The sequence below is a fragment of the Nerophis ophidion genome, linkage group LG16 (assembly GCF_033978795.1).
Source record: "Nerophis ophidion isolate RoL-2023_Sa linkage group LG16, RoL_Noph_v1.0, whole genome shotgun sequence".
In the NCBI taxonomy this organism is placed as follows: Eukaryota; Metazoa; Chordata; class Actinopteri; order Syngnathiformes; family Syngnathidae; genus Nerophis; species Nerophis ophidion.
In genome coordinates, this window is record NC_084626.1 from 24,801,731 (window position 1) to 24,820,150 (window position 18,420).

The window sequence follows — 18,420 nt, forward strand, 5'->3', positions numbered from 1 at the left end:
TAATGTGTGACTCAAAGGAGAGAGTTGGGTCAAAGATAATACCCAGATTCTTTACCGTGTCGCCTTGTTTAATTGTTTGGTTGTCAAATGTTAGAGTTGTATTATTAAATAAAGGTCGGTGTCTAGCAGGACCGATAATCAGCATTTCCGTTTTTTTGGCGTTGAGTTGCAAGAAGTTAGCGGACATCCATTGTTAAGTTCATTAAGACACGATACAAGACATACGAATTTAAAATGACGAACCCTTCCCGACACGCCTCCAGCTGACTACAATCCGGCGTGTTGGTCAGCTTTAGGGGCATGTAGAGTTGGGTGTCATCAGCATAACAGTGAAAGCTAATACCGTATTTGCGTATGATGTCACCTAGCGGCAGCATGTAGATGCTGAAGAGTGCAGGGCCAAGGACCAAACCCTGGGGAACTCCACACGTTACCTTAACGTAGTCCGAGGTCACATTGTTATGGGAGACGCACTGCATCCTATCAGTATATAACATTTTTAATAATTTATCGGCAGTCCGATATTATCAGACATCTTTAATAAGAATGCATAAATAAGAAAAAACTATTAGTTCTTGTCTTGCATGAAGATTGTGAATGATAGGCAAAAAAAAAAGTAAATTTCCCCTTTAATTGGTGAATTGTTATTATATAATAGTTGTTTCCTCAAGTGTTTATATTTTTGTATTACTTATCATGTGACCCAGGATGCCCCGTGTGCGGCTATGCATCACCGACAGACGTATCAGATCTCATTTGTGATGACCTTGTGAATTGTACGCCACTGTGGGTTTCACGGCTGAATATTAATTTCACTAATGCACAGATAAATCTAAATCCGGCTCCCCGACTCCAACAGGTCATGTACTGGGAAGATGACACCAAACCTGACACTGTGGGCAAAGTGCGCATATCGGGAAACGAGACCGTTGTCAACATCACAGGCATGAACGCAAACACGGTCTACTATCTCGCCGTGTCCGCCTGCAACACGGCGGGCCCCGGGCCGCAGTCGGTGCCCATCAACATCACAACGAAGAAACCACGTGAGTAAACTCCTCCTGAATTAATTCTTCGGATGTAATTAATCATGGGCCCTCCTCGCACTTGTGCCTTGAACATGATAGGAAAACATTTCTTGCTTTTCTATTAAGGGCCTCATGCTGAAAGGACAAAGTATACGAGGGCCGTGTTGATATTTTTTCATTTAAAAAATGCTAAAAGCAGATAATGTGTCAGGTGAGGAAGTATATTACTATTATTAGTTAATATAACATCTCAATATTTTCTCCTTACATGCCAATTTGTATCTCTTTTTTCCTACATTAATATTATTTTTTCCCATGTAATAATTGAATAAAAAAATAATATTAATATGGTTGTTTAACTTAGTTAGTCAAAGATTCTGCCTGTACGAGAATAATAATGTTCAGTTACACATCTAACAGTGTTTATTATGGTCGTCATTTTTCCAATTAATTCATAAGTTGGTATTATTCAATTGTTTTAATCAACTAACTGAACTTTGTTTATATTGTAAGTATAATCTATTTATTTTTTATTTTTAGAGCTTCTAATATTTTAGATTAGTGGTGAATATACTTTTTTCACCAAGAGCCGCATACTGAAAAGTCAGATTTAGTCAGGCCATTTTAATATATATATATATATATATATATATATGTATATATATATATATATATATATATATATATATATTATATATATATATATATATATATATATATATATATATATATATATATATATATATATATATATATATATGCCTACCCCCAGACTAAACGACTCTGAAACCAATACGGAATGTAACTGTCGCAAGAAACCTGATTGCCCTCTCAACGGGGGGTGCTTACAAACATCAGTCGTTTACCAAGCAAAGGTAACACACAAGGACATTACCACATCCGACACGTACGTAGGATTAACCGAAGGAGCGTTTAAAACCAGATGGAATAATCACAACGCCTCCTTTAGAAACCAGACTTTGCGGAATTCTACAGAATTCAGCAAGCACATTTGGAACCTCAAAGACAATAATGTTGAATATTCAATAACATGGAAAATTCTTGCATCCAGCACACCTTACAACAGTGGTAATAAAAGATGCAACCTATGCTTAAAAGAGAAACTGTTCATTATATACCATCCAGACCTGTCATCCCTCAACAAGCGCAGTGGAATCATTTCAACATGCCGCCACAGATTGAAACACCTCCTAGCTAACACATGAGCCAATCACCACTCCCCTACGCCTGCCTGTACCCACCCACTCTGTGCCCTATATAAACCATTGTATGTGAATGCTTCCATTAAAATATCATGATGATTGAGGGAACCCCTCATGAAACAGTTCTGTAGAGATGACATAGTCTTGTGATTTTTTTCCCACACATACATATATTGCGCTCTACCACCGTATCGAGCGCTATTCTCTGGATAATCTATCAAGACATATATATATATATATCACCTCCAAAGACATGCACCTGGGGATAGGTTGATTGGCAACATTAAATTGGCCCTAGTGTGTGAATGTTGTCTGTCTATCTGTGTTGACCCTGCTATGAGGTAGAGACTTGTCCATGGTGTACGACGCCTCCCGCCCGAATGCAATATATATATATATATATATATATATATATATATATATATATATATATATATATATGAAAAAAACATGAAGGCTCTTTCATCCCTACAAGCCTGTTTCACAGGTTTCCTTGCTCTTCAGGGGAGTTTGAGGTTTCCCCTCAAAAGGAGGGAAACCTGAGAAACAGGCTTGTTATCTGAAATGCTATAAACAGATATTATATCTATTTAAAGGCTTCATATGTGACTAAGTATATTATCATTAATTATTCATTTAAAAATCTGCTTGTTCTCATTTCAATCCGATATATATATATATTTTTTTCTTACATTTTTACTGTTGTTTTTTTTTTTTAAAAGATATGTTATTATTTGAAAACACATAACTTTTAAAATAGGGACGGCGTGGCGCAGTGGAAGAGTGGCCGTGCGCAACCCGAGCGTCCCTGGTTCTATTCCCACCTAGTACCAACCTCGTCACGTCCGTTGTGTCCTGAGCAAGACACTTCACCCTTGCTCCTGATGGGTGCTGGTTAGCGCCTTGCATGGCAGCTCCCTCCATCAGTGTGTGAATGTGTGTGTGAATGGGTAAATGTGGAAGTAGTGTCAAAGCGCTTTGAGTACCTTGAAGGTAGAAAAAGGCTATACAAGTACAACCCATTTATTTATTTATTTATTTAAAATTTTAGCGGACACAATTGGTATATTTGCACAGAGTATCGGACGTTAAAGCACGGAAGCATCCTGAAATCCAAGGAGAGAAACTGCTTCCTGTGTTTCCCAAAACTGGTCCTACGTCTTTGGATTTAGTATTTTTCAAAATGTGTGTTCCACACAAGCCCTTTGAAAGGCTTGTAATTAAGGATTGTATAAATACATTGTGAATGATGGATGAACTATGGAACTGGACTTTGTTCGGATTATGTCGTCCTTTGGATAAAGATCATTTTAATGTCAACTAATGTTATGATACAAATTCCTGATTTTTTTTCCCCCAGCACCTAATCGAGCACCTCTGAACATACAATGGTCCATGATTGGATCGACACTTTCAATGCATTGGGATCCTGTTGTAGCCATGGCGACGGAGTCAAAAGTCACCGGCTATTTGGTAGGTCGCATTCCAACCGCAAAGGTTTTCTTTTAGCGTCGGTTTTCTTTGATCTGTCGGGGTTTCCTCCTCCAGGTGTTGCTGAAAAGACATCGGCACAATGACATCAACACCTTGGTCACCAATAAAACCTCCGTGGAGCTCAGCCTGTCCTCCAACGAAAACTATCTCATTCAGATCAAGACCACCAGTGAGGGCGGTGAAGGTGTGGGTAGTGAACCCATCCACATCCACAAATTAAGTGAGTTTGCGGGTTTTCTCCTTTGGTATCATCCTCACGTTTTCACTTCCTTGTATCATCCTGACATGTGAGATGGAATTATTCAGATGGCTTCATTACACACTCCTTCAAGTGTGCATAATGGACAAAAATCCACCTTTTTAGGAACGTGGGCTCCTTGTCATCCATCACTGCCATTAGATTATTATTCCTTGTTGGCTATACTCACTACAACACTTTACTTTTTGCTTAGTCTATTTTTTATTCTTTAATTCGTTATTGTGTACTGTTTATATTGTATTTTTACTGTTTTTAAGCTGTCGGTCCATCTGGCTTGTTTTGTCTAGTTCAGTGGTTCTTAAAGGTTAACATTATCACAATATCAGAAGGGTTAAAACCAATAATAATCAGTTCCCAGTGGCTTATTTTATTTTTCGAAATTTTTTTTTAAATTTTACCCGTCCCGGAATATCCCTACAAAAAGCTTTAAAATGCTTGATTTTCGCCATTTTCCTAAGCCACTGTCCATATCCCTGTGACGTCACATAGCGATTCCAATACAAACAATGGCGAATAGCACAGCAAGATATAGCGACATTAGCTCAGATTCAGACTCGAATTTCAGCGGTTTAAGCGATTCAACAGATTACGCATGTATTGAAACAGATGGTTGGAGTATGGAGGCGGATAGCGAAAACGAAATTGAAGAAGAAACTGAAGCTATTGAGCGAATAGCTGTTGACGCTATTCGGCCATGCATGTCTGTCTTAGCATCGCCGGTAAAATGTGCGGACCAAACGATCAGGACTTTCACATTGACACTGGAGCAACTTAAATCCGTCAATTGGTAAGTGTTTGTTTCGCATTAAATGTGGCTAGAAGTAACGCTGGATGTAAATATAGTTTCAAATGTAGATACAGCTAGCCTAAATAACATGTTAGCATCGATTAGCTGGCACTCATGCCGCGGCCAAATATCTCTGATTAGCACATAAGTCAATGACATCAACAAAACTCACCTTTGTAATTTTGGTGACTTTATCGTTAGGAATGCATCTGCTTTGCAATTTCAGAAGGGTTAAAACTAATAAAAATTATTTCCCAGTGGCTTATTTTATTTTTCAAAGTTTTTTATTTAATTTTACCCGTCCCGGAATATCCCTAAAAAAAGCTTTAAAGTGCTTGATTTTCGCTATTTGCCAAAGCCACTGTCCATTTCCCTGTGACGTCACATAACGATTCCAATACAAACAATGGCGAATAGCACAGCAAGATATAGCGAGATTAGCTCGGATTCAGACTCGGATTTCAGCGATTTAAGCGATTCAACAGATTACGCATGTATTGAAACGGATGGTTGGAGTATGGATGCAGATAGCGAAAACGAAATTGAAGAAGAAACTGAAGCTATTGAGCGAATAGCTGTTGACGCTATTCGGCCATGCATGTCTGTCTTAGCATCGCCGGTAAAATGTGCGGACCAAACGATCAGGACTTTCGCATTGACACTGGAGCAACTTAAACCCGTCGATTGGTAAGTGTTTGTTTCGCATTAAATGTGGCTAGAAGTAACGCTGGATGTAAACATAGTTTCAAATGTAGATACAGCTAGCCTAAATAACATGTTAGCATCGATTAGCTGGCAGTCATGCCGCGGCCAAATATCTCTGATTAGCACATAAGTCAATGACATCAACAAAACTCACCTTTGTAATTTTGGTGACTTTATCGTTGGGAATGCATCTGCTTTGCAATTTCAGAAGGGTTAAAACTAATAAAAATTATTTCCCAGTGGCTTATTTTATTTTTCAAAGTTTTTTATTTTATTTTACCTGTCCCAGAATATCCCTACAAAAAGCTTTAAAGTGCTTGATTTTCGCTATTTGCCTAAGCCACAGTCCATATCCCTGTGACGTCACATAGCGATTCCAATACAAACAAGGGCGAATAGCACAGCAAGATATAGCAACATTAGCTCGGATTCAGACTCGAATTTCAGCGGCTTAAGCGATTCAACAGATTACGCATGTATTGAAACAGATGGTTGGAGTATGGGGGCAGATAGCGAAAACGAAATTGAAGAAGAAACCGAAACTATTGAGCGATTAGCTATTGACGCTATTCGGCCATGCATGTCTGTCTTAGCATCGCCGGTAAAATGTGCGGACCAAACGATCAGGACTTCCGCATTGACACTGGAGCAACTTAAATCCGTCGATTGGTATGTGTTTGTTTCGCATTAAATGTGGCTGAGAGGAAACGCTGGATGTAAATATAGTTTCAAATGTAGATACAGCTAGCCTAAATAGCATGTTAGCATCGATTAGCTGGCAGTCATGCCGCGACCAAATATCTCTGATTAGCACATAAGTCAATAACATCAACAAAACTCACCTTTGTGATTTCGTTGACTTTATCGTTGGGAATACATCTGCTTTGCAATTTCAGAAGGGTTAAAACTAATACAAATTATTTCCCAGTGGCTTATTTTATTTTTCAAAGTTTTTTATTTTATTTTACCCGTCCCGGAATATCCCTAAAAAAAGCTTTAAAGTGCTTGATTTTCGCTATTTGCCTAAGCCACTGTCCATTTCCCTGTGACGTCACATAGCGATTCCAATACAAACAATGGCGAATAGCACAGCAAGATATAGCAACATTAGCTCGGATTCAGACTCGGATTTCAGCGGTTTAAGCGATTCAACAGATTACGCATGTATTGAAACGGATGGTTGGAGTATGGAGGCAGATAGCGAAAACGAAATTGAAGAAGAAACCGAAACTATTGAGCGATTAGCTATTGACGCTATTCGGCCATGCATGTCTGTCTTAGCATCGCCGGTAAAATGTGCGGACCAAACGATCAGGACTTTCGCATTGACACTGGAGCAACTTAAATCCGTCGATTGGTAAGTGTTTGTTTCGCATTAAATGTGGCTAGAAGTAACGCTGGATGTAAATATAGTTTAAAATGTAGATACAGCTAGCCTAAATAACATGTTAGCATCGATTAGCTGGCAGTCATGCCGCGGCCAAATATGTCTGATTAGCACATAAGTCAATAACATCAACAAAACTCACCTTTGTAATTTCGGTGACTTTATCGTTGGGAATGCATCTGCTTTGCAATTTCAGAAGGGTTAAAACCAATAAAAAATATTTCCCAGTGGCTTATTTTATTTTCCGAAGTTTTTTTTATTTATTTTACCCATCCCGGAATATCCCTAAAAAAAGCTTTAAAGTGCTTGATTTTCGCTATTTGCCTAAGCCACTGTCCATTTCCCTGTGACGTCACATAGCGATTCCAATACAAACAATGGCAAATAGCACAGCAAGATATAGCGACATTAGGTCGGATTCAGACTCGAATTTCAGCGGTTTAAGCGATTCAACAGATTACGCATGTATTGAAACGGATGGTTGGAGTATGAAGGCGGATAGCGGAAACGAAATTGAATAAGAAACTGAAGCTATTGAGCGAATAGCTGTTGACGCTATTCGGCCATGCATGTCTGTCTTAGCATCGCCGGTAAAATGTGCGGACCAAACGATCAGGACTTTCGCATTGACACTGGAGCAACTTAAATCCGTCGATTGTTAAGTGTTTGTTTCGCATTAAATGTGGCTAGAAGTAACGCTGGATGTAAATATAGTTTCAAATGTAGATACAGCTAGCCTAAATAACATGTTAGCATCGATTAGCTGGCAGTCATGCCGCGGCCAAATATCTCTGATTAGCACATAAGTCAATGACATCAACGAAACTCACCTTTGTAATTTTGGTGACTTTATCGTTGGGAATGCATCTGCTTTGCAATTTCAGAAGGGTTAAAACTAATAAAAATTATTTCCCAGTGGCTTATTTTATTTTTCAAAGTTTTTTATTTTATTTTACCCGTCCCGGAATATCCCTAAAAAAAGCTTTAAAGTGCATGATTTTCGCTATTTGCCTAAGCCACTGTCCATTTCCCTGTGACGTCACATAACGATTCCAATACAAACAATGGCGAATAGCACAGCAAGATATAGCGAGATTAGCTCGGATTCAGACTCGGATTTCAGCGATTTAAGCGATTCAACAGATTACGCATGTATTGAATTGGATGGTTGGAGTATGGAGGCGGATAGCGAAAACAAAATTGAAGAAGAAACTGAAGCTATTGAGCGAATAGCTGTTGACGCTATTCGGCCATGCATGTCTGTCTTAGCATCGCCGGTAAAATGTGCGGACCAAACGATCAGGACTTTCGCATTGACACTGGAGCAACTTAAATCCGTCGATTGGTAAGTGTTTGTTTCGCATTAAATGTGGCTGGAAGGAAACGCTGGATGTAAATATAGTTTCAAATGTAGATACAGCTAGCCTAAATAGCATGTTAGCATTGATTAGCTGGCAGTCATGCCGCGACCAAATATCTCTGATTAGCACATAAGTCAATAACATCAACAAAACTCACCTTTGTGATTTCGTTGACTTTATCGTTGGGAATACATCTGCTTTGCAATTTCAGAAGGGTTAAAACCAATAAAAAATATTTCCCAGTGGCTTATTTTATTTTCCGAAGTTTTTTTTTTAATTTTACCCGTCCCGGAATATCCCTAAAAAAAGCTTTAAAGTGCTTAATTTTCGCTATTTGCCTAAGCCACTGTCCATTTCCCTGTGACGTCACATAGCGATTCCAATACAAACAATGGCGAATAGTACAGCAAGATATAGCAACATTAGCTCGGATTCAGACTCGGATTTCAGCGGTTTAAGCGATTCAACAGATTACGCATGTATTGAAACGGATGGTTGGAGTATGGAGGCAGATAGTGAAAACGAAATTGAAGAGGAAACTGAAGCTATTGGGCGAATAGCTGTTGACGCTATTCGGCCATGCATGTCTGTCTTAGCATCGCCATTAAAATGTGCGGACCAAACGATCAGGACTTCCGCATTGACACTGGAGCAACTTAAATCCGTCGATTGGTAAGTGTTTGTTTCGCATTAAATGTGGCTAGAAGTAACGGTGGATGTAAATATAGTTTCAAATGTCAATACAGCTAGCCTAAATAGCATATTAGCATCAATTAGCTGGCAGTCATGCCGCGACCAAATATCTCTGATTAGCACATAAGTCAATAACATCAAGAAAACTCACCTTTGTGATTTTGTTGACTTTATCGTTGTGAATGCATCTGCTTTGAGTGTCGCAGGATATCCAGACATTCTTGTCATCGCTCTGTGCCATCTCTGTCATAGCATCGCCGGTAAAAACCAAACAGGGGACTTTCGCATCTCTTGACACTGGAGCAACTTAAATCCGTCGACTGGTATTTGTTTGTTTGGCAGTAAATGTGGATGGAGGGAAAGGCTGGATGCAAATATAGCTACAAATGAGGCATAATGCTGCAATATGTACACACAGCTAGCCTAAATAGCATGTTAGCATCGATTAGCACATTCTGCATAAATCAACTCGAATCCGTCCCTGATCGTGTTGTTACACACTCCGACACTACACCGACAAAGCATGATGTCTCCAAGGTTCCAAAAAATTGAAAAAACGGACGATAACAGAGCTGATTTGACTCGATGCGTGTAATGTGGTAGGGAAAAATGGCGTTGAGTACCGATGTGACGTCACGTTCTGACGTCATCGGTCAGAGAGGGATAAACAGAAAGGTGTTTAATTCGCCAAGATTCACCCATTTAGAGTTCGGAAATCGGTTAAAAAAAATATATGGTCTTTTTTCTGCACCATCAAGGTATATATTGACGCTTACATAGGTCTGCTGATAATGTTCCCCTTTAACCTTGTTGGAGGAACCGAACCTGTTTCATATGCGCATTCATCGAACACTTTTTAGTGAAAAATAGTTGTGTTTTTGGTAACACTTTAGTATGGAGAACATATTCTAAGTAACAAAGACTTAATTTAGAGGTTTTTGGACACTAGGGGAACATATTCTAAGTAACAAAGACTTAATTTAGAGGATTTTGGACACTAAGGGAACATATTCTAAGTAACAAATACTTAATTTAGAGTTATTTGGTTGGGGTTAGGGTTAAAGTTTGGGTTAGAGCAGGGGTCGGCAACCTTTACCAGTCAAAGAGCCATTTTGACCCGTTTCATAAAATAAAGAAGATAATGGGAGCCGCAACCTTTCTCGCTGATATCAATCAACTAATGATTATTTATATAGCCCTAAATCACTAGTGTCTCAAAGGGCTGCACAAACCACAACAAAATCCTCGGTAGAGCCCACATAAGGGCAAGGAAAACACACCCAGTGGGACGTCGGTGACAATGATGACTATGAGAAACCTTGGAGAGGACCACATATGTGGGCAACCCCCACACACCAGGGTAACCGAAAGCAATGGATGTCGAGCGGGTGTAACATGATACTGTGAAAGTTCAATCCATAGTGGATCCAACACAGTCGTGAGAGTCCAGTTCAAAGTGGACCCAACACAGCAGAGAGAGTCCCGTCCACAGTGGAGCCAACAGGAAACCACCCCAAGCGGAGGCGGATCAGCAGTGCAGGGGATGTCCCAGCCTAGTGCTTCACTCTAACTTTCCTCATCCACAAATCTTTCATCCTCACTCAAATTAATGGGTAAATCGTCGCTTTCTCGGTCCGAATAGCTCTCGCTGCTGATGGCCATGATTGTAAACAATGTTCAGATTATTAGTTTTTTTTTTTAACTTTCAACACTTAAGTTACGAGATCAACTTCAGATATATCTGTCAATTTTACGTTTGTTTTATGCGCTTTTGTCAAAGAGAACTTTGTTTTTTTTATGGCAACTGCACAACAAATGCAATATTTACCACATAAAAATTTTTAAAGTGAAATATTTGAACTAATTGGAGCTTTGGAAATAACTCATTATAACATTGATTTTTTTTTTGGTCATTTTTTTTGAGCAATGGCAAAAAAATCAAAAATAAAGAAAGATACTATAAAAAAAACAGCCTGCATGGCAGCTTTGTGTCAACATTGCAACTTTTTCTCGATAGATTTCACCTCATTCCAATATTTTGAATGTTCTTTTTTATTTTTGCTATAGCATTTCCAGAATGTGTGGCGGGCCGGTAAACAATTAGCTGCTGGCCGCAAATGGCCCCCGGGCCGCACTTTGGACAACCCTGGCCTAAACCCTTTCGCTCTGCAACATTTTCAATTTATAAAAACTGTTTGTTTATTTTGTTGACCGCTGACCGAAGAAATATTAAACTAAACTAATCATATGAAATTGCACATGTATTTTTTTTCCGTCAAAATTAGAGATGTCCGATAATGGCTTTTTTGTTGATATTCTGATATTGTCCAACTCTTAATTACTGATTACGATATCAATCAATCAATCAATCAATCAATGTTTACTTATATAGCCCTAAATCACTAGTGTCTCAAAGGGCTGCACAGACCACTACGACATCCTCGGTAGGCCCACATAAGGGCAAGGAAAACTCACACCCAGTGGGACGTCGGTGACAATGATGACTATGAGAACCTTGGAGAGGAGGAAAGCAATGGATGTCGAGCGGGTCTAACATGATACTGTGAAAGTTCAATCCATAATGGATACAACACAGTCGCGAGAGTCCAGTCCAAAGAGGATCCAAGACACAGCAGCGAGAGTCCCGTTCACAGCGGAGCCAGCAGGAAACCATCCCAAGCGGAGGCGGATCAGCAGCGCAGAGATGTCCCCAGCCGATACACAGGCAAGCAGTACATGGCCACCGGATCGGACCGGACCCCCTCCACAAGGGAGAGTGGGACATAGAAGAAAAAGAAAAGAAACGGCAGATCAACTGGTCTAAAAAGGGAGTCTATTTAAAGGCTAGAGTATACAAATGAGTTTTAAGGTGAGACTTAAATGCTTCTACTGAGGTGGCATCTCGAACTGTTACCGGGAGGGCATTCCAGAGTACTGGAGCCCGAACGGAAAACGCTCAACCGTACAATGGTGGAATGAACACATTATTACTCTATGCCTAATTTTGTTGTGATGCCCCGCTGGATGCATTAACAAGGGCGTGCTAGAAAGCCGTTTGACGCCTTCTACAACATGTACAGACAGCTTGCCAGGCCAGTAACATGTTGTATGTGGCTTCCGCTGATACTCGTTCACGACTGCAGGGCATATAGTCAACAGCCATACAGGTTACACTGAAGGTTGTGATATAAACAACTTTAACACTCTTACTAATATGCGCCACACTGTGAACCCACACCAAACAAGAATGACAAACACATTTCGGGAGAACATCCTTACAGTAATACAACATAAACGCAACATAACAATTACCCAGAATCCCATGCATCCAAGACTCTTCCAGGCTACATTTTACACCCTGTTAGCACCAACCCTCTATGCGTCGGTTGAGGTGGGCGGGGTTGGGGGGCGCGGGGTGTATAATATAGCCTGGAACAGTCATGGATGCATGGGATTCTGGACCACCAGAAAAGTTTAAAAAATGGTTCTCCTCAGTTCTCAAACTTTTACCGAGTTTTGTTAAAAGGAAAGGCCATGTAACACAGTGGTAAAAATGCCCCTGTACCAACTTTTTTTGCAATGTGTTGCTGCTATTAAATTCTATGTTAATAATTATTTACAAAAAAAAATATGACATTTCTCAGTTCGAACAATAAATATCTTCTCTTTGCAGTCTATTCAATTGAATATAAACATTTTGGGTTTTGGAGAATATTTCTATAATCCCACCAGTCTGAAGTGTAACATTTGCCTCACACTATTATAATAGCGCAATATTAACGTTTAGGTGATTTTTTTTTGCGTTTAGAACACGTGTGCTCAGCTGTACTTCTTCATTTTTTTTCACCGTGACTGACGGTTAAATTCCCATCGGCTAGTGAGTTTCGGGATTAGCTCTCCCAAGTTCATCATTAATGAATGAAAAGCTACAATCCGATATAAAAGGTTATGCCCCATGTGGAGGTGGCTTTGGACACGCCAGAGATTAATTCAAATCAATAGGTCACAAACTACTTTTTCTTGTGTCGTCTAGTAGTAAATGTCACGTCCACTATTCCCGATATACAGAAGTTGTTCATTTTGTCACCGAAGTTAAGCCCCAAAACTGAAAAACAAACAAACATTTCTACAGTGCTTCTCACATAGTGGGGCAGTTCCCCTGGGGCAGGTGTCTGCAACCTTCGACTCTTTAGCACAGGGGTCGGGAACCTTTTTGTCTGAGAGAGCCAAGAAGGCAAATATTTTAAAATGTGTTTCCGTAAGAGCCATATAATATTTTTTTTTAACACTGAACACAACTAAACGTGTGCATTTTTAAGTAACATTTCTAGACTATAGTAGGTATTTTATTCTTTGTAATAACATTGTTATTCTGAATTTAACTGTAAGGGGGCGTGGCCTGCGGGCCTGCAGCGAAGCAGGGTGTTGCCAGGACCGGCCTCGAAATTAGCGACAGGTGCGTACCTGCCGCTCTGTTATAAGCAGCAGCCAGGAGGAGAGACGGGGTTGGGGCTGGAGCCAGAGTGCGAGCAAGAACGAAAGAGAAAAAGACTTATTGAAAAATAAAACAATATTGTAACCCTGAAACAGGCTCTCATGTCGGTGCTTAGTAGTGTGAAGAACCCCCAGGTGGGCAAGCCCCACACTAACCAATAATAAATAAATAACTTTTTACCATTAACGCAACTACTTGAACAGGTGCGTTGAAAAACGGTTGGATGGATTAAAAATGCACGAAAAATGTTTTATATTTTGAACGTTATTTTTAACACTGTGATTACAAGTGGAATTATTCCTTACTTATCGTGTCAAGCATTGTCAGCTCAGGTTTATCTGAGAGCCAGATGCAGTCATCAAAAGAGCCACATTTGGCTCTAGAGCCATAGGTTCCCTACCCCTGCTTTAGCACCTCCTTAGTGGCTCCCTGAAGCTTTTCAAAAATGTATGAAAATAGAAAAAGATGGGGAAAAATATATTTTTGTTTTAATAGGGTTTCTCTAAGACAGGGGGGTCTGCAACCAAAAATGTTGAAAGAACCATTATGGACCAAAAATACAAAAACAAATCTGTCTGGACACACAAAAAATTAAAAGCCATTGTGTCATGAGATGTAAATTGAATTATGAGGATTTAAAAGAAAATAAATTAGCTTAAATATAGCTACAAATGAGGCATAATGATGCAATATGTACATATAGCTAGCCTAAATAGCATGTTAGCATCGATTAGCTTGCAGTCATGCAGTGACCAAATATGTCCGATTAGCACTCCACATAAGTCAATAACATCAACAAAACTCACCTTTGTGCATGCATGCACAACGTTAAAAGTTTGGTGGACAAAATGAGACAGAAAAAAAAAGTGGCATAAAACACGTCTTAGAAAGTCGGAGAAATTTATACATCTAAACAAACTAGGGTGAGTTCAATGACCGTCAAAATGAGTAGGACAAAACGGCGCTCGCCAAATACTCGAATCAGTGAAGCATGTTTAATACAAACAGTCTGTTTTATAACAATTAGGGAGGTTTGTGTCATGTTTGTTTTCCTACAGAAACCATATTAAAACAACAAATATGTTTTTTCCCCCCCTCATCTTTTTCCATTTTTCATATATTTTTGAAAAAGCTCCAAAGAGCAACTAGGGCAACGCGGGTTGCCGATGTCACACCTATTGATCATATTTTGTTTTGTCATGTTATGTTTTTGATTTTGGACATTCAGTCACGTTTTGCACGTCCTGGTTTTGTTGGTTTCCATGCCAACGTATTAGTTCCCACCTTGTCACGCCCCTGCCCTCAGTCCCGCACCTGTTCCTGATCATCACAGCCAGTATTTAAGTGATTTTCTTTCTGTTCATCATTCTGGGATCTTCTCGCATGTGCACGCACCCTACCCATGCTGCACCTCCTTCATGTCCTTGTCCATAGTTCCATGCCCTGTAAGTTTTTGTATTTATGCCATTGTGCTAGTTTTGTTTATAGTTTATTATATTCATGCCATCGTGCTGTTTCTGTTCAAAGTTCATTCATGCCAATCGAGCAAGTGTTTTTGTTTCACGTTTGTACTCTTTAGCCAAGTTTCTTCCTCCATTGTGAGCGCCTTTTGTTGTTTATTTGTTTATTAAATAAACAACCATGTACTCACATCCACGCCGCACTCGTGCTGATTCTCATCTGCATCGGGGAAACAATCCACGTCCAAGCCTAGTTGTGACAGCCGACCCTCGCTCTAGGAGGACATTAAAATAAATTAAAATCTATTTTAAACATGCTTTTCTGATGAGAGTATTTGGCGATCGCCGTTTTGTCCTACTAATTTTCGCAGTTCTTGAACTCACCGGAAGTTTGTTTACATGTCCAACTTTCTAGTTTCACGCCACTCTTTCTTTGTCTCATTTTGTCCACCAAACTATTTATGCTGTGCGTGAATGATCACATGTGAGCTTAGTTGACGTTATTGACTCGTGTGGAGTGCTAATCAGGCATATATAGTTAGTGCATGACTTCAAGGCTAATCAATGCTAACATGCTATTTAGGATAGCTTTATGTACATATTGCATCATTATGCCTCACTTGGATGTATATTTGAGCTAATTTAATTTCCTATGTCCTCTGTCTATTTAATTTATGTCTGCATTTCTAATGACATATTATCTATATGTAATGTTGCCTGCATTTCATCTTGCATCGAGTGTTATAAATCCATTCAAAGAAGATAGCTTAAAATTTTCTTTAATTTGGACCATTGGCCATTCTAAGCCAGTAATGTCTAAACGTTATCTCAGCCTCTGAGAAGGCTCTGTTTTACTAATGTTTTCCAATGTTGTAAAAATGGTTAGAATAAATATTGTAATTCAACATTTCTGTCAACAAAGATTTTGATAGTAGGCTAATAAAGACACTTACTGTATGTCATGTGTTTTCTTCATTATAACACGGCTTTTCATTTTTTGCGGCTCCAGACAGATTTTTTTTTAAATTTTAAGTCCAATATGGCTCTTTCAACATTTTGGGTTGCCAACCCCTGTCCTGGGGGATGAAACGCGGGCACCAGGTCGCCCGTAAGGACCAGATGAGTCGCTCGCTGGCCTGTTCTAAAAATAGCTCAAATAGCAGCACTTACCAGTGAGCTGCCTCTATTTCTTCAATTATATTTATTTACTAGCAAGCTGGTCTGGCTTTGCTCGACATTTTTAATTCTAAGAGAGACAAAACTCAAATAGAATTTGAAAATCCGAGAAAATATTTTAAAGACTCGGTCTTCACTTATTTGAATAAATTCTTTTTTTTTTTTTTACTTTGCTTCTTATAACTTTCAGAAAGACAATTTTAGAGAAAAAAATGCAACCTTTAAAAGGAGTTTAGGATTTTTAAACGCGTATTACTTTTTACCTTTTAAATTCCTTCCTCTTCTTTCCTGACAATTTAAATCAATGTTCAAGTAAATTTGTATTTTTATTGTAAAGAATAATAAATACATTTTAATTTAATTCTCCATTTTAGCTTCTTTTTTTTCAACGAAGAATATTTGTGAAATATTTCTTCAAACTTATTATGATTAAAATAAAATAAAAATATTCTGGCAAATCTAGAAAATCTGTAGAATCAAATTTAAATTTAATTTAAAAGTGGATTTAAAACATGTCATCAAAATTCTAAATTTAATCATAATCAGGAAAAATTACTAATGATGTTGCATAAATTATGTTTGTAATTTTTTCAAAAAGATTCGAAATAGCTAGTTTTTCTCTTCATTTTTTTCGGTTGAATTTTGATTCTTAAAGAGTCGAAATTGAATTTAATTTTTTTCGTGTTTTCTCCTCTTTCAAACCGTTCAATTAAGTGTTTTCTTTCATCATTTATTCTCTACAAAAAACCTTCTGTAAAAGGAAAAAAAATGTACGACGGAATGACGGACAGAAATACACATTTTTATATGTATATATATATATAGAGATTTGTTTATTAAAGGTAAATAGAGCAAACTGGCTATTTCTGGCCATTTATTTAAGTGTGTATCAAACTGGTAGCCCTTCGCATTAATCAGTACCCAAGAAGTAGCTCTTGGTTTCAAAAAGGTTGGTGACCCCTGAAATAGATAATAGATCAAATAAACTCACCTTAAGGCTTGCAACAATATTTCAATTCAGTGACGGTGTGAACATTTTCTGATCCCTGTGGGGAATGACAAAGTAATAATTGATAACCAGTGCTCCCAAATTGCGCCAAAAAAAAGTCCTTGTCCGGTAAGGGTGTGGGAAAAAATCGATTCGAATACGAATCGCGATTCTCACATTGTGCGATTCAAAATCGATTCTCATCTTTAAAAAAATCGTGTTTTTTTTGTTGTTTTTTTTAATCCAACAAACCACTACACAGCAATACCATAACAATGCAATCCAATTCCAAAACCAAAGCTGACCCAGCAACACTCAGAACTGCAATAAACAGAGCAATTGAGAGGAGACACAAACCAAAAGTAGTGAAACAAAAATGAATATTATCAACAACAGTATCAATATTAGTTATAATTTCAGCATAGCAGTGATTAAAAATCCCTCATTGACATTATCATTAAACATTTATAAAAAATAAAATAAAAGAACACAGTTACTACTCAGTGGCCTAGTGGTTAGAGTGTCTGCCCTGAGATCGGTAGGTTGTGAGTTCAAACCCCAGCCGAGTCATACCAAAGACTATAAAAAAATGGGACCCATTACCACTCAGCATCAAGGGTTGGAATTGGGGGTTAAATCACTGGCTTCCTGTGCACTTAAGATGTGACTTTAAGGTTCTACTACTTATGTATAAAATACTACACGGTCTAGCTCCATCCTATCTTGCCGATTGTATTGTACCATATGTCCCGGCAAGAAATCTGCGTTCAAAGGACTCCGGCTTATTAGTGATCCCCAAAGCCCAAAAAAAGTCTGCGGGCTGTAGAGCTTTTTCATTTCGGGCTCCAGTACTCTGGAATGCCCTCCCGGTAACAGTTCGAGATGCTACCTCAGTAGAAGCATTTAAGTCTCACCTTAAAACTCATTTGTATGCTCTAGCCTTTAAATAGACTCCCTTTTCAGACCAGTTGATCTGCCGTTTCTTTTCTTTTTCTTCTATGTTCCACTCTCCTTTGTGGAGGGAGTCCGGTCCGATCCGGTGGCCATGTACTGCTCGCCTGTGTATCGGCTGGGGACATCTCTGCGCTGCTGATCAGCCTCCTCTTGGGATGGTTTCCTGCTGGCTCCGCTGTGAACGGGACTCTCGCTGCTGTGTTGGATCCGCTTTGGACTGGACTCTCGCGACTGTGTTGGATCCATTATGGATTGATCTTTCACAGTATCATGTTCTCATAGTCAGTATTGTCACCGACGTCCCACTGGGTGTGAGTTTTCCTTGCCCTTATGTGGGCCTACCGAGGATGTCGTAGTGGTTTGTGCAGCCCTTTGAGACACTAGTGATTTAGGGCTATATAAGTAAACAT

At 39.0% G+C, this 18,420-nt stretch overlaps 1 protein-coding gene across 1 annotated transcript in view; it reads left to right on the forward strand.

The window, feature by feature from the left end:
• LOC133535178 (contactin-3-like) overlaps window positions 1-18,420 on the forward strand; it is a 262,937-nt gene that overhangs the window by 233,323 nt on the left and 11,194 nt on the right. The window contains exons 20-22 of the mRNA XM_061874750.1: window positions 860-1,046; window positions 3,612-3,724; window positions 3,800-3,965. Coding sequence (XP_061730734.1) covers window positions 860-1,046; window positions 3,612-3,724; window positions 3,800-3,965 — 466 coding nt within the window. The remainder of the gene's footprint in view (window positions 1-859; window positions 1,047-3,611; window positions 3,725-3,799; window positions 3,966-18,420) is intronic.